At 49.2% G+C, this 13,807-nt stretch overlaps 1 protein-coding gene and 1 pseudogene across 1 annotated transcript; both read left to right on the forward strand.

Moving 5' to 3' along the window:
• The first annotated feature begins 5,110 nt into the window (after nucleotides 1–5,110).
• Nucleotides 5,111–5,456, forward strand: LOC148683999 (apoptosis-associated speck-like protein containing a CARD; annotated as a pseudogene).
• Nucleotides 5,457–8,449: 2,993 nt separating this feature from the next.
• On the forward strand, nucleotides 8,450–12,786 carry LOC148684000 (uncharacterized). The gene is made up of 2 exons (XM_088655444.1): nucleotides 8,450–9,122; nucleotides 9,727–12,786. Exons 1-2 carry the CDS (start codon nucleotides 8,837–8,839, stop codon nucleotides 11,394–11,396), a joined length of 1,956 nt encoding a protein of 651 aa, XP_088511570.1. The 5' UTR covers nucleotides 8,450–8,836; the 3' UTR covers nucleotides 11,397–12,786.
• The last annotated feature ends 1,021 nt before the right edge of the window (nucleotides 12,787–13,807 follow it).

The following is a 13,807-nucleotide window of genomic DNA, read 5'->3' on the forward strand; positions in this document are numbered from 1 at the left end:
CTGACCCTTTTCAGTAACCCCTGATTTCCAGGGCTCAGTTTAAGCAAGAAAAGCCAAATGAAACAAAAAATCAAGGGGGACCTGGAAAATCCAGCCCCCTCTCCTTTTTGGTTAATGCAAAGGGGAAGCATGGTCTTCACTTCTTCTTAGCAATCATGCCACTATTGTTCCTTTAATTGGCAGAAATTGTTCCTAGAAAAGTAGAGGACTTGAATTCTTGCTCAATAAAATTTGTCTTACATTGTTTTATTTCTTTATCCATTACTGCTTGCATATATGATGTGATTATCATAATTATTATATATTCTCGTTAATAAAATATTTTGTATTTAAAAAATGCTTTTTCAGAAAGAACAGTACTCACATAATGTTAAGGAAAAGAGAAGGTTATGGAGAGGCTTACTAGAAATGGAATTCACAAGCCTCAGTCTCTCCAATCTTAGCCAAATCACGAAGCCTCATGCAACCTCCACCTCCCTTAATTCAAACATTAAGGCTAGGAGCTGCAAGTCTCTAGTTGATAGTCTTTACAGTTGATAGCTCTCTCGCCTATATAATTTGTTGTTGGGACTGAAACAGTAAGTGTAGATACTACCAGCTTTAGTGGGAATGCACATGTATTAAACCATTTTGGGCTAATGTTCGTAACAAACTGGTTAAAATTACATTGCTCTTACATCTAAGCTATTTTTATTGTCCTTATTCGTAGGACCAAATTCTAATATTAAATTTAAAGAGCTGCTAATACAAGGCGGACAGTAATTTGTAAGTGGAAAACTCTGGAAAATCTAGATCTACAGTACCTGCTAAGTTTAGGAACATTTGGACCATTACAATTTCATGGAAAATTTGTTGATATCTAAAATAAAAAAATTCCTTCAGTAGCACCTTAAAGACCAACTAAGTTTTTATTTTGGTATGAGCTTTCGTGTGCATGCACACTTCTTCAGATACAGTGAAATGGGAGTCCCCAGGCACTTATGTAGAGAAGGGGTGGGGAGGGGGAGGGGGGATCACTCAGAAGGGTGGTGGAAATGGGTGATTGACTGACTGATAGCTGTTGATGACCGAAAACGACTGCAAATGGTTTTGCATGAAAAAGCAAGGGTGGAGATGGCTGAAGATCGCTTATCATGTATAATGAGATAAGAATCCGATATCTCTGTTCAAACCAGGTCCCTCCATGGTTTTGAGCTTGGTGATAAGTTGTAATTCAGCAACTTCTCTTTCCAGTCTATTTCTGAAATTCTTTTGTAGTAAGACAGCTACTTTGAGATCTTGTATAGAATGTCCTGGGAGATTGAAGTGTTCTCCTACTGGTTTTTCTGTCTTCTGGTTCCTGATGTCAGATTTATGTCCATTTATCCTTTGGCGTAGGGTTTGGCCTGTTTGTCCAATATAGAGAGCTGAAGGGCACTGTTGGCATTTGATGGCATACACAATGTTAGAGGATGAGCAATTAAATAGTCCTGAGATGGTATGTTGGATGTTGTCGGGGCCAGTAATGGTGTTGTCTGGGTGTATGTGGCAGCAAAGTTGGCATCTGGGTTTATTGCAGGCTCTGGTACCAGTGTCCATGTTAAGTCTGGTGGTTGTATTATTGTGGGTGAGGAGTTGTTTAAGATTGGGTGGCTGTCTGTAGGCAATGAAAGGTCTTCCTCCCAGAGCTTGAGAGAGGGAGCTGTCATTGTCCAGGAGAGGCTGTAGATCTCTGATGATGCGTTGTACTGTTTTAACTTGGGAGCTGTATGTGATGACTAGTGGTGTTCTGTTATTTTCTTTTTTGGGTCTGTCTTGCAGCAGGTTCTCCCTAGGTATCTGTCTGGCTCTGTTGATCTGTTGTTTAACTTCATCAGGTGGATATTTTAGTTCTGTCTGCCTCGAGAGACCATGGAGTGCACTTCCAGGACACTTTTACAGGGTAAATAAAACCACAACCCTTTTTCGCCACCTTGTGGATCCTGATTTTATATGCATCTGGCTGCAGGCAGCAATTTACAGATGTTTATTAATGTAACTGGTACAGAAATTTGGAATATAAAACTAATGCTCTCGATTCAGGACTGACATAATGTGAATGTGTGTTTTGTTTGTATGCAATCTGTGACACTCAATTGTTGGAAATAGTTATTTTTGTTTTGTTGCTGTTTGTAGGATTTGGGCATAACGAGGGCAGGTAGGCCGTGGCTGTTAAAGTTTTTTCATGTTTATTGCGATTATTTCCCACCACTACCACCCCTCCAAAAAATAAATCAATACGTTGAATTAGTGTGTATGCTTTAGTTGAGATTCAGGCTACAATAGAGGGTTGGACTACATGACCATCGGGGTCTCTTCCAATTCTATAATTCTACGAAGACCGTAGTTTTTTCTAATTCGTCCTGAAAATTAAACCACCTCCCTGGCTGTTTCTCCGCTCCCGTGAAGCGAATCAGGGCTTGGCACTTTGCTTTCCCGGGTCCCAGCAAGTCTCCTTCTGCTACCTTTAGGAATCTCCCCGTTATATTCTGGAGCAGCAGAAAAAGGTTGTTTTCTGCTGCTCCAGAGAAGCGGACATGGAGCAATGGATTCAAATTACAAGAAAGAAGATTCCACCTAAACATTAGGAAGAACTTCCTGACAGTAAGAGCTGTTCAGCAGTGGAATTTGCTACCAAGGAGTGTGGTGGAGTCTCCTTCTTTAGAGGTCTTTAAGCAGAGGCTTGACAGGCGTATGTCAAGAATGCTTTGATGGTGTTTCCTGCTTGGCAGGGGGTTGGACTGGATGGCCCTTGTGGTCTCTTCCAACTCTATGATTCTATGATTCTATATTGTGGGAATGTTAGGGATGTGGATTAGGATATATTATTAGATAGATCCTATCCAAGCTTGTGTTATCAAGCTTCCAATATCAGCAGAGTGACATTCCCCTTTTGTGCGCAGCAAAAGTGTGCGTTTAGGTTTGTTAAAACCTCTACAACATTATACTTCCTGGCAAATCCCCCTTTTCCCTCTTAAAAGAAATACACAACACAATAGTATTAAAATAAGATAGAGTTAACAGCGTAATCTCAGAAAGGCAGGCTTACGTAGAAAAGTTACAAATATATACATCTGGAGTCTACTTAGTAGAGTAAGGCTCCATCTGGTCTCTCTCTTGGCTGCAGGCCGAGAGGGAGAACCATCCTAACTGTAGATTCTCTGGAGATGTGTTCCCATTGAAGAAGAGATGGCTAAGAGAGAGAATGGCTGCTGGCTAGGGGCTTTTATCTGCCAGCTAATCCATCTCATCTGCATGTCTGGAGGAACAGGAAGCTGAACTTAGTCAGGTGTTCCCCCAGGTGAGTTCCTCTTAGTGGACACTCTAGGAACTGTTGTGACTTGTCTGCCCCAGTGTTCCATCCCACATATATAACACCCTTCTTTGCTTTATATATAGAAGGGGGGGGGCGTAAGGCAGACACCAGAAAATAACAGAACCGCACATATCTCATGATCCCCTCCCCCCCAAAAAAAACCTTGATTAAAAAGCTCTCCTAGGTGCCTCCCCCTCCCGCATGCTACTTTGGAGAGCCTCCACTCCACCTCGTTTATATGCTACTCGCACATGCCCAGCACCTCGACCAGAGTTGCTACAAGCTGCTATAGCTGCAGCTTCCTCTGTCCCAGCCCGTGACGGAAAGCAAAACCTCCTTCCTGGGTGGGGATTGCGCCGCGCCTCCTGCTGAGTGAGGCGAGGTCGCTGACTGCACCAGAATGTGACAACAAGAAGAAGAAGAAGAAGAAGAAGAAGAAGAAGAAGAAGAAGAAGAAGAAGAAGAAGAAGAAGAAGAAGAAGAAGAAGAAGAAGAAGAAGAAGAAGAAGAAGAAGAAGAAGAAGAAGGAGGAGGAGGAGGAGGAGGAGGAGGAGGAGGAGGAGGAGGAGGAGGAGGAGGAGGAGGAGGAGGAGGAGGAGGAGGAGGAGGAGGAGGCAGGCTCCGAGCGCCAAAGAAGCCACGCAGAATTTCCTCCCGGGAGGTGTCTGACTGACAAATCCGTCAAGTTAGCCTGGGAGGAAAAGCGGGGAGCTGCACGGCGGGTTTCACTGCAAAACCGAGCGCACGCAAAAATGTGCATGCAAGCCAAGCAACAACCTGCTACGTGTCCGCTGCCGAGTGATGCCTCTCTCCCACCTCCCCCCCACCCCTATCAAGCTGCTGCGCTCATTTAACAGAGCAGACTGGAAAGGAAAAGAAAAAATGGGTCCCAGCACTCGGCATGTCTGGCTGAACACCCGTGAAAAAAATCGATTCCTCCTCCCACCTCATTCTCAGTATCAATCGCCCAGGAAATCTTGCAAAAAAGACACTACAGAACACGACAAGAAGCCAACAGGTTGGGGGGAGGGGAGAGATAAAACATTTTTCTCAAACAAAAGAAAAGCTTTGTGCTCATTTGCAAACCCCCTGCTCATTTCCTTCACCTCTTGGATGGCGACTAACAGATTGAGGTTGAACAAGACAGAAGTACTGTTTGTGGGGAACAGGAGGCTGGCAGGTGTGGAGGACTCCCTGGTCCTGAATGGGGTAACTGTGCCCCTGAAGGACCATGGACTCACAGCTGTCCATGGAGGCACAGGTTAATTCTGTATCCAGGGCAGCTGTTTATCAGCTCCATCTGGTATGCAGGCTGAGACCCTACCAGCCCATGGACTGTCTCGCCAGAGTGGTGCATGCTCTAGTTATCTCTCGCTTGGACTACTGCAATGCGCTCTATGTGGGGCTACCTTTGAAGGTGACCCGGAAGCTACAATTAATCCAGAATGCGGCAGCTAGACTGGTGACTGGGAGCAGCTGCCGAGACCACATAACACCGGTCTTGAAAGACCTGCATTGCCTCCCAGTATGTTTCCGAGCACAATTCAAAGTGTTGGTGCTGACCTTTAAAGCCCTAAACAACCTCGATCCAGTATACCTGAAGGAGTGTCTCCACCTCCTTTAAAGCCCTAAACAACCTCGGTCCAGTATACCTGAAGGAGTGTCTCCACCTCCATCGCTCCTGTGCCGAGGGCTTTCTGGCGGTTCCCTCACTGCTTTCAATCTTGCAGCTTCCACGAAACAAAGTTCATTTCTTGCTGGCACTGAAGGAGCACCATGGCGAGGAGCGCGCAGGACTGCCTGCTGGAGTGCCTGGAGAACTTGAGCGAGGGCGAGCTGAAGACCTTGAGCTGAAGGCTCAAGACCAAGCTGAACGGGTTCCCCGTGCGCAAGGGCTACACGAACATCCCCCGAGAGAAGCTGCAGAAGGCAGAGGCGCTGGACCTGACGAACCTGCTGGTCAGCTTCCACACCGAGGAGTATGCAGGAGTACGCAGTGAAGCTGACCGCAAAGGTGCTGAAAGCCATCAACTGCAAGGACCGCGCCAAGGAGCTCCTGGCCGCCACTGGGAAAAGTAAGGAGCAGCTGGGGAGGGAGAGCAGTGGCCAGGGCCGTAGCTAGGTGCGCCCCTGGCAGAACCGTCCAAAATTGTGCCCCCTAGCCAAGGAGAAAATAGCTCCTCTTTCCGCCTCTCCTCCAACCCCTCCACCCTCCACCCATTCAATTCCTCAGGCACTTCACCTTGAAGTGAATTCTTTCACAGAAAATCCAATATTTAAAATATTATTTCTTAATAAAAGGTTTTTGGGCGCTGCAAAGGACCCTCCAGCTCAGCAAGCAGGTAGAGCCCCTTCTTGCCTGGGGTCCGCTCCTTTTCAACTGCCCTGAGCCCGGGAGAGCCCTCCTTTAACCCCCCAACCCCACCCCACCCCAAGCCCATTAGGAGCAGGGCCAAAAGACAGCTCAAACTTTCGTTTCATCTGTTTTGAAAGGGCGTTGCAGGCAGCTTCCCCTTTCCTCTTGATTCCTCTGAGCGGCCAATTTGTAACTTTTCTACATTATTTGTAACTTTTCTACATAAGCCTGCCTTTCTGAGATTACGCTGTTAACTCTATCTTATTTTAATACTATTGTGTCGTGTATTTCTTTTAAGAGGGACAAAGGGGATTTGCCAGGAAGTATAATGTTGTAGAGGTTTTAACAAACCTAAACGCACACTTTTGCTGCACACAAAAGGGGAATGTCACTCTGCTGATATTGGAAGCTTGATAACACAAGCTTGGATAGGATCTATCTAATAATATATCCTAATCCACATCCCTAACATTCCCACACTGAATTTGTTCATTTTCGTATTTGCAGCCAATTTGTGAAATTGAGTGTGGTAAAATCGATGCTCTGGGCATTTGTTCGGCCCTGTCCTCCGGTAAAGCATCTGAGGGACTGTCTTTACCTTTTGGAGATACAAGAGAGACAATTTTCTCTAGGGAACCATTGATGTCTCTTATATATTTAAAGATACAGTCCACAGTTTTAGCAACTAGGTGTAATGTGGTAGAATGTTCAAATAATATTTCAGAGAGATAACTTTCTTGCTCTCTGGTGCAGTCTTTTGCCTGAGTAACCGTAGTTGGATCCTTTTTAGGTCCGTTTTGGTCTAGTGGCGTTGTTGCTTGAGGGAATAATGGTCTGTTTGTCAAATGGTTCCTTCAGCGTGGTTTCTTTATCAATCATCTCTGCTAGGGGAGAGAAGCTATTTGAAGTCGGTATGTTAAAGATATCCTTTGTTTTTACAGAGAAAAATTCATTAATTTTTGTTTGCTTGGTGAGGGGCAAACATGCCATTTCCTCTGTATCCTCAGCTTCTCTGCAATGTTTCCCCATTCCTCTCCTCTTATCAGTGGAGCTGCCGAGATGCTGAGTCATCTTCGTTCTCTCTTCCCCCCGCTATTTCAGAAGTACAAGGTCAGAGAGATGCCTCCCAATTAAAAGCCACTATAAAATACAGTGAAATGCCCAATTCTATCTAATCTCAGTGCTCATTAAAACAGTCTTAAAACAAGTCTTTAAAAGATTAAATTAGAGATATCACACTGACTAGGTGCTGTTCGCCACCTTGCCGGAAGTCGTTCCGGTTCACCTGTGAAAGCTGACCTGTCTTGAGGCTCAGTTGGGAAGAAGGAACTCCTCTTGTGAAGGAGGATTTTGACACAACTCAGTCTGGGAAATCCATTACTTCCTGCAGCCTGCTAGATGGGGCCTGCGATTGGCAGGGAATCATATCTGCAGGTGGCTAGCTGGGAGGGCTCTGTTTAAAGATGGAACTCAGTGTGATAAGGAGAAATAAGAAGAAAAGCCTGATACTCAATCGTAATATTCTTCTACGAGTCTGATGAGGTGAGGAACTGGTTATTTTAATTTTAAAAAGATGTTCGGAGCTGCCCTGGCAGAAGCATAGTTTCTAGAGCCTGAAAAAAGAGAGCAGTCTTGGGGTAGTTTATTGTGGACTCAGTTCTGCATATGCTCTGAAGTTTTTAGAAGCATCTACATTTTCACCTGCAGAATCCCATGTGCCATCATTTGTACAGAATATTTGGGGGATTGGGGGCAGGCAGGTGTGGGAAACTCCCTGGTTCTGAATGTGGCAACTGTGCCCCTGAAGGAGCAGGTGCGCAGCCTGGGCATCATTTTGGACTCACAGCTGTCCATGGAGACACAAGTTAATTCTGTGTCCAGGGCAGCTGTCTACCAGCTCCATCTGGTACGCAGGCTGAGACCCTACCTGCCTGTGGACTTTCTCGCCAGAGTGGTGCATGCTCTCATTATCTGCCGCTTGGGAGATACCACAATGCACTCTACATGGGGTTACCTTTGAAGGTGAGCCGGAAACTACAACTAATGCAGAATGCGGCAGCTAGACTGGTGACTGGGCCACCGAGCCCATATAACACTGGTCCTTAAAGACCTACATTGGTTCCCAGTATGTTTCCGAGCACAATTCAAAATGTTGGTGCTGACCTTCAAAGCCCTAAACGGCGTCAGCCCAGTATACCTGAAGGAGCATCTCCATCCCCATCGTTCTGCCAGAACACTGAGGTCCACCTCAGAGGGCTTTCTGGCGGTTCCCTCAATGTAAGAAGTGAGGTTACATAGAACCAGCCCTGTTTAGGGAAGTTTTTAATATTAGATGTTTTATCGATTTTTGTTATTATTATTAATATTCTGTTGGGAGCCGCCCAGATTGACTGGGGGCGGGGTATAAATAATAAATAAATATCTACGTGCGTGCTTAATGCTTGCGCCTGTTGAATGTCTGCCTGTCGTGCGTCAAAAAGCATCTAACATGGGAGAATAAAAGAGTAAGCGGCGGGCCGAGGTTCGCTCCCTCAGTCTATCAGAAAACTCAAGCAGAATAATTAAAGTCTCGCACTTTAGGTTTATAGAAAAGGGAAGGGATAGGGGGTTTCCTGTGCGTCTGCCTTCCTGTGATGTTACCGAGAACAGACCAGCGCCTGGCTGTTCGCATGTCTCTCCTCTTTATTTCTTACAAACCTGCTCGTCCCCCCAAGTTCCCCCAGCCGTATCTCTCCAGAATTTCGCTCCTGCAAGAGCCGTGTGCTGTAGACCCTCCAAGCGTCCCTATTTTCAAAGGACAGTCCTGGATTTACAGAAGCCGTCCCTATTTTCATCAGAGAAATGTTGGAGCGTTTGCCTGCACAACATAGCGCCTGGAAGCCTTTTGTAAGCGAGAGATCCTGCAAGTGCTTATAATGGGAAAGTACATCTCCACCCAGCGCGCTGAGAAAACAGACAGAGAAAAGCGCAGGAGCTGCGCGTATCCGCCACCTCCTGTGGCTTTCACTCAGGCCACGCCTCTTTCCTCCCTCTGCAACCCTCCAAGTTCTACATCCCCCCCCCCCCAACCCCGGTTCAATTGCTGCTTTCAATTTTCTAGCTTCCGCGAAGCAAGGTTGATTTCTTGCTGGCACTGAAGGTGCGCCATGGCGAAGAGCGCGCGGGACTGCCTGCTGGAGTGCCTGGATAATTTGAACGAGGGCGAGTTGAGGAGGTTCAAGGCCAAGCTGGACGGGTTCCCCGTGCGCAGGGGCTACACGAACATCCCCCGAGGGAAGCTGCAGAAGGCAGAGGCGCTGGAACTGACGAACCTGCTGGTCAGCTTCTACACCGACAAGTACGACAAGTACGCCGTGCAGCTGACCGCCAAGGTGCTGAAAACCATCAACTGCAAGGACCGCGCCAAGAAGCTCCTGGTCGCCACTGGGATCGGTAAGGAGCGGCTGGGGAGGGAAAGCGGCGGCTAGGGCATGAACCGTCCAAAATTGCGCCCCCAAGCCAAGGAGAAAATAGCTCCTCTTTCCGCCTCTCCTCCAACCCCTCCACCCTCCACCCATTCAATTCCTCAGGAACTTCATATTGTAATGAATTCTTTCACAGACAATCCAATATTTAAAATATTATTTCTTAGTAAAAGGTTTTTGGGCGCTGCAAAGGACCCTCCAGCGCAGACAGCAGGTAGAGCCCCTTCTTGCCTGGGGTCCGCTCCTTTTCGACTCCCCTGAGCCCGGGAGAGCCCTCCTTCACCCCACCCCCACCCTCCAACCCTAGAAGCGCGGCCAAAAGACAGCTCAAACTTTCGTTTCATCTGTTTTGAAAGGGCGTTGCCGGCAGCTTCCCGTTCCCTCTTGATTCCTCTGAGCGGCCAATGGCCCCTTCCCCGTTCGACGGCTCAATGGCGAGGAACTCTGTGTACGGAGCAAAGGGGCGGTGGATCTTCCTCCGCTCCCCGAGGGCCCTGGGTCAGTCGGGTTCCCAGGGCAGCCGTTCCGCTCTTGGCCAGCCTCCAGCGTCCTTTTTCTCCTTATTCCTCCAGCACTGCCGCGGGCGCAGCCAGCCGGGAGAGGACGCGCAACCCCCCGAGGACCGCTGGCAACCCAGAGAGGACGCGCGGCTCCCAGAGGATCGCTCGCAGCCCAGAGAGGACGCAAGGCCCCCCGAGGATCACTTGCAGCCCAGAGAGGACGCATAGCCCCCCGAGGATCACTTGCAGCCCAGAGGGGACGCGCAGCCCCCCGAGGATCGCGCACAGCCCAGAGGGGACGCGCAGCCCCCCGGGGATCGCGCGCAGCCCAGAGAGCATTCTGGGAGTTCCTGGGCGACGCGGCTGCGCAGGCGGCCGGGTCGCTGAGCTACGAGTCCGACAGCCAGCATCAGCTGGCGCAGAACCAGCCCGAGCACCCTGAGGTTCTGGCCGCCTCCGCAGAGCAGGCAGCGGCGCTGACCGTGGAGCTACTTCGCCAAGAGGACGATCGTGCGCGCCCCTCGCCTGCGCCGTGCCCGTTGTCTCCCTCGGCACCCTCAACCAGCAGCTTTTCTCATCTCACCCTGGCGGCGGCGGATGCTAAGGATCGCGAAGGTGGGTCTGGAGGGCGTGCAGCCCAGAGAGGACGCACGGCCCCCCGAGGATCGCGCGCAGCCCAGAGGGGACACGCAGCCCACCGAGGATCACACGCAGCCCCGAGGGGACGCGCAGCCCCCCGAGGATCGCGTGCAGCCCAGAGGGGACGCGCAGCCCCCCGAGGATCGCACACAGCCCAGAGGGGACGCGCAGCCCACCGAGGATCGCACGCAGCCCAGAGGGGACGCGCAGCCCACCGAGGATCGCGTGCAGCCCAGGGGGGACGCGCAGCCCCCCAAGGATCGCGCGCAGCCCAGAGAGCATTCTGGGAGTTCCTGGGCGACGCGGCTGCGCGGGCGGCCGGGTCGCTGAGATATGAGTCCGACAGCCAGCATCCGCTGGCGCAGAACCAGCCCGAGCACCCCGAGGTTCTGGCCGCCTCTGCAGAGCAGGCAGCGGCGCTGACCGTGGAGCTACTTTGCCAAGAGGACGATCGTGCACGCCCCTCGCCTGCGCCGTGCCCGTTGTCTCCCTCGGCACCCTCAACCAGCAGCTTTTCTCATCTCACCCTGGCAGCGGCGGATGCTAAGGATCGCGAAGGTGGGTCTGGAGGGCGCGCAGCCCAGAGGGGACACGCAGCCCACCGAGGATCACACGCAGCCCTGAGGGGACGCGCAGCCCCCCGAGGATCGCGTGCAGCCCAGAGGGGACGCGCAGCCCACCGAGGATCGCACACAGCCCAGAGGGGACGTGCAGCCCCCCGAGGATCGCGCACAGCCCAGAGGGGACGCACAGCCCCCCGAGGATCACGCGCGGCCCAGAGGGGACGTGCAGCCCACCGAGGATCTCGCACAGCCCAGAGAGCATTCTGGGAGTTCCTGGGAGATGCAGCTGCGCGGGCGGCCGTGTCCCTGAGCTACAAGTCCGACAGCCGGCACCCGCTGGCGCAGAACCAGCCCGAGTACCCTGAGGTTCTGGCCGCCTCCGCAGAGCAGGCAGCGGCGCTGACCGTGGAGCTACTCCGCCCGGAGGCCGATTGTGCGCGCCCCTCGCCTGCGCCGTGTCCGTTGTCTCCCTCGCCAACCTTAACCAGCGGCGTATCTCATCTCGCCCTGGCGGCGGCGGCGGATGCTAAGGATCGCTAGCCTGGGTCTGAAGGGGAGGGAAACTTTTTCCTTGCCCCGAGTTCGGCGCGTTTGCAGCCACATGAGATACACCGCTGTTGAAAGAGGCAGTAGAATAAAGCTGGTTGAATTTCATCAGCGCTTTTGCTACATTTTGGGGAAGGGGGGGGTCTTACTTAACAAAATTGTCTAGTCTAGTCTTGCTGCATAACTGCCCTTCTCCCATCTCCATCTTGCTTTGTAACTGAACCAGGAAACCACAACAATATGGCAAGAAATTGCCTAAGTTGTTTCCTATGTAATTTTTTTAACCTATCACCAAGCAGTTACTACTAAACAGGTCTGCACAATTATTATTGTCATTGTTTTATTACTACTGCATTAAAAACATAATGCCTTGTGGTCCCTTCCAACTACAATTCTAGGATGCTAGGATATCTTTTTTTTTTCTTTTTAAAAAATTAATCCTCATTGGTTTTTCATAAATTCTGTTGTCACTCGTTAATTTAAAATCTAATTCAAACTTAGAAAAACACAAGCACACTATTTATTTTGAAAATGTCCCATTTCTTCACTCACCCTGCTCATCGTTGCAGAGAAAGATGGTGAAATGTGTGTTGTCACCTGGGACTCAGCAAAAAGAAATGCTCTCCTCCCAATCAGGAAAAAGTACAGTGGTGCCTCGCTTAACGAATGCCCTGCTTAACGAAATTTCCGCTTAACGAAAGGATTTTTTGAGCAGAGGTTGCCTCGCTAGACGAATTCGTTTTATGAAAAATTCGTCTAGCGAATCACGGTTTCCCACAGAAATGCATTGAAATTCAATTTAATGCGTTCCTATGGGCAAAAAAAAATTCAAAAAAAAAATTCAATGCATTCCTATGGGATTCGCTAGACGAATTTTTCGTTATAAGAAAAGACCCATGGAACAAATTTAATTCGTCTAGCGAGGCACCACTGTAATGCTAAGTGATCTGCCCTGATTGTGGTCTGTGGTGAGCCTGTGCTCTAGTGAACTGTGGAGACCATAGAGTCATAGAATGACAGGGAAGGTGGGAGGGACTTTGTGACTTACTCATGTTTGCTAATACTGTATGACTTTTGTTGAGGAAGTTATGGTTTTGACAGAATCCAGACACTTTTAGTGACTTTTGCTGAAAATCCAAGCCGTTAAACTATAGTGGCAAATTAATTAACTGATCATTTATTGTCCTTTAACATACATCAGGTAGACTAATTAAGTGAGCCATCTTTGCTGCCCTGATATCTCCAATCTATCTGTGAATCAAAACAAGGAAAAGGTATTCAAGAATGAAGCCCCAAAGTGGAAGGAACCGACAGTAAACTAAAGTTTCTTTGCATCTGTACTTGTTTTTAGAAATATTGCCAAATAAAGTCATGCTTCATCGTGGTTTCGAGTGTGGCTTGTTCATAAGTGTTATGAAAGGCCACCAGATGGCAGCAAAGGCCACTGGTTTAGCCTCACAAAACCTTTGGCTGGTGTGCAAAGGAAAAGGGTGAAGGGACCCCTGACCGTTAGGTCCAGTCGTGACCGACTCTGGGGTTGCAAAGCTCATCTCACTCTATTGGCAGAGGGAGCCAGCGTACAGCTTCTGGGTCATGTGGCCAGCATGACTAAGCCACTTCTGGCGAACCAGAGCAGCACACAGAAACACCGTTTACCTTCCCACCGGAGTGGTACCTATTTATCTATTTGCACTTTGACGTGCTTTCAAACTGCTACCGGTAGGTTGGCAGGAGCTGGGACCGAGCAACGGGAGCTCACCCCGTCACAGGAATTCGAACAGCCGACCTTCTGATCAGCAAGCCCTAGGCTCTGTGGTTTAACCCACAGCGCCACCTGCCGCGTCCCTGGCTGATGTGTAAGCTTGGCCAAAACAGCCAAGGGTTTACGAACTTAATCCGTTCCGGAAGTCCGTTCTTAAACCAAAGCGTGCTTTCCCATAGAAAGTAATGGAAAATGGATTAATCCGTTCCAGACGATGAAAAACAACCCTTAAAACAGCAATTTAACGTGAATTTTACTATCTAACGAGGCCATTGATCCATAAAATGAAAGCAATAAACAATGTACTGTACTGTAAAATCAATAATCAGTATTAATGATTTTATTAAAATGAAAATGTGATGTTTTTTCCTTACCTGCACTGATGATAATCATTGTTTGGATGGGGGGGGGGGTCGAAGTCCTCTTCCAGATTCAAAATCAGTGACTCCTCTCCTGCCATTCCTTCCCTTGCAGACTCCCATAAACAAAGGAACAAGACAGAATCCCAAAATTTCCCACTCACCTCCTCCTACAGGGTGGGTGGGCTTACCTGGCCAGGTGCCTCCCAACTTGCTACCAGCTGGGGGTGGGGCGAGGGCCGGTAAAGGGCTGATGCTTTTCGGCCCAGGCTCACTTACCAAGT

This window comes from Zootoca vivipara, chromosome 12 (genome assembly GCF_965207765.1).
Source record: "Zootoca vivipara chromosome 12, rZooViv2.hap1.1, whole genome shotgun sequence".
Classification (NCBI taxonomy): domain Eukaryota; kingdom Metazoa; phylum Chordata; class Lepidosauria; order Squamata; family Lacertidae; genus Zootoca; species Zootoca vivipara.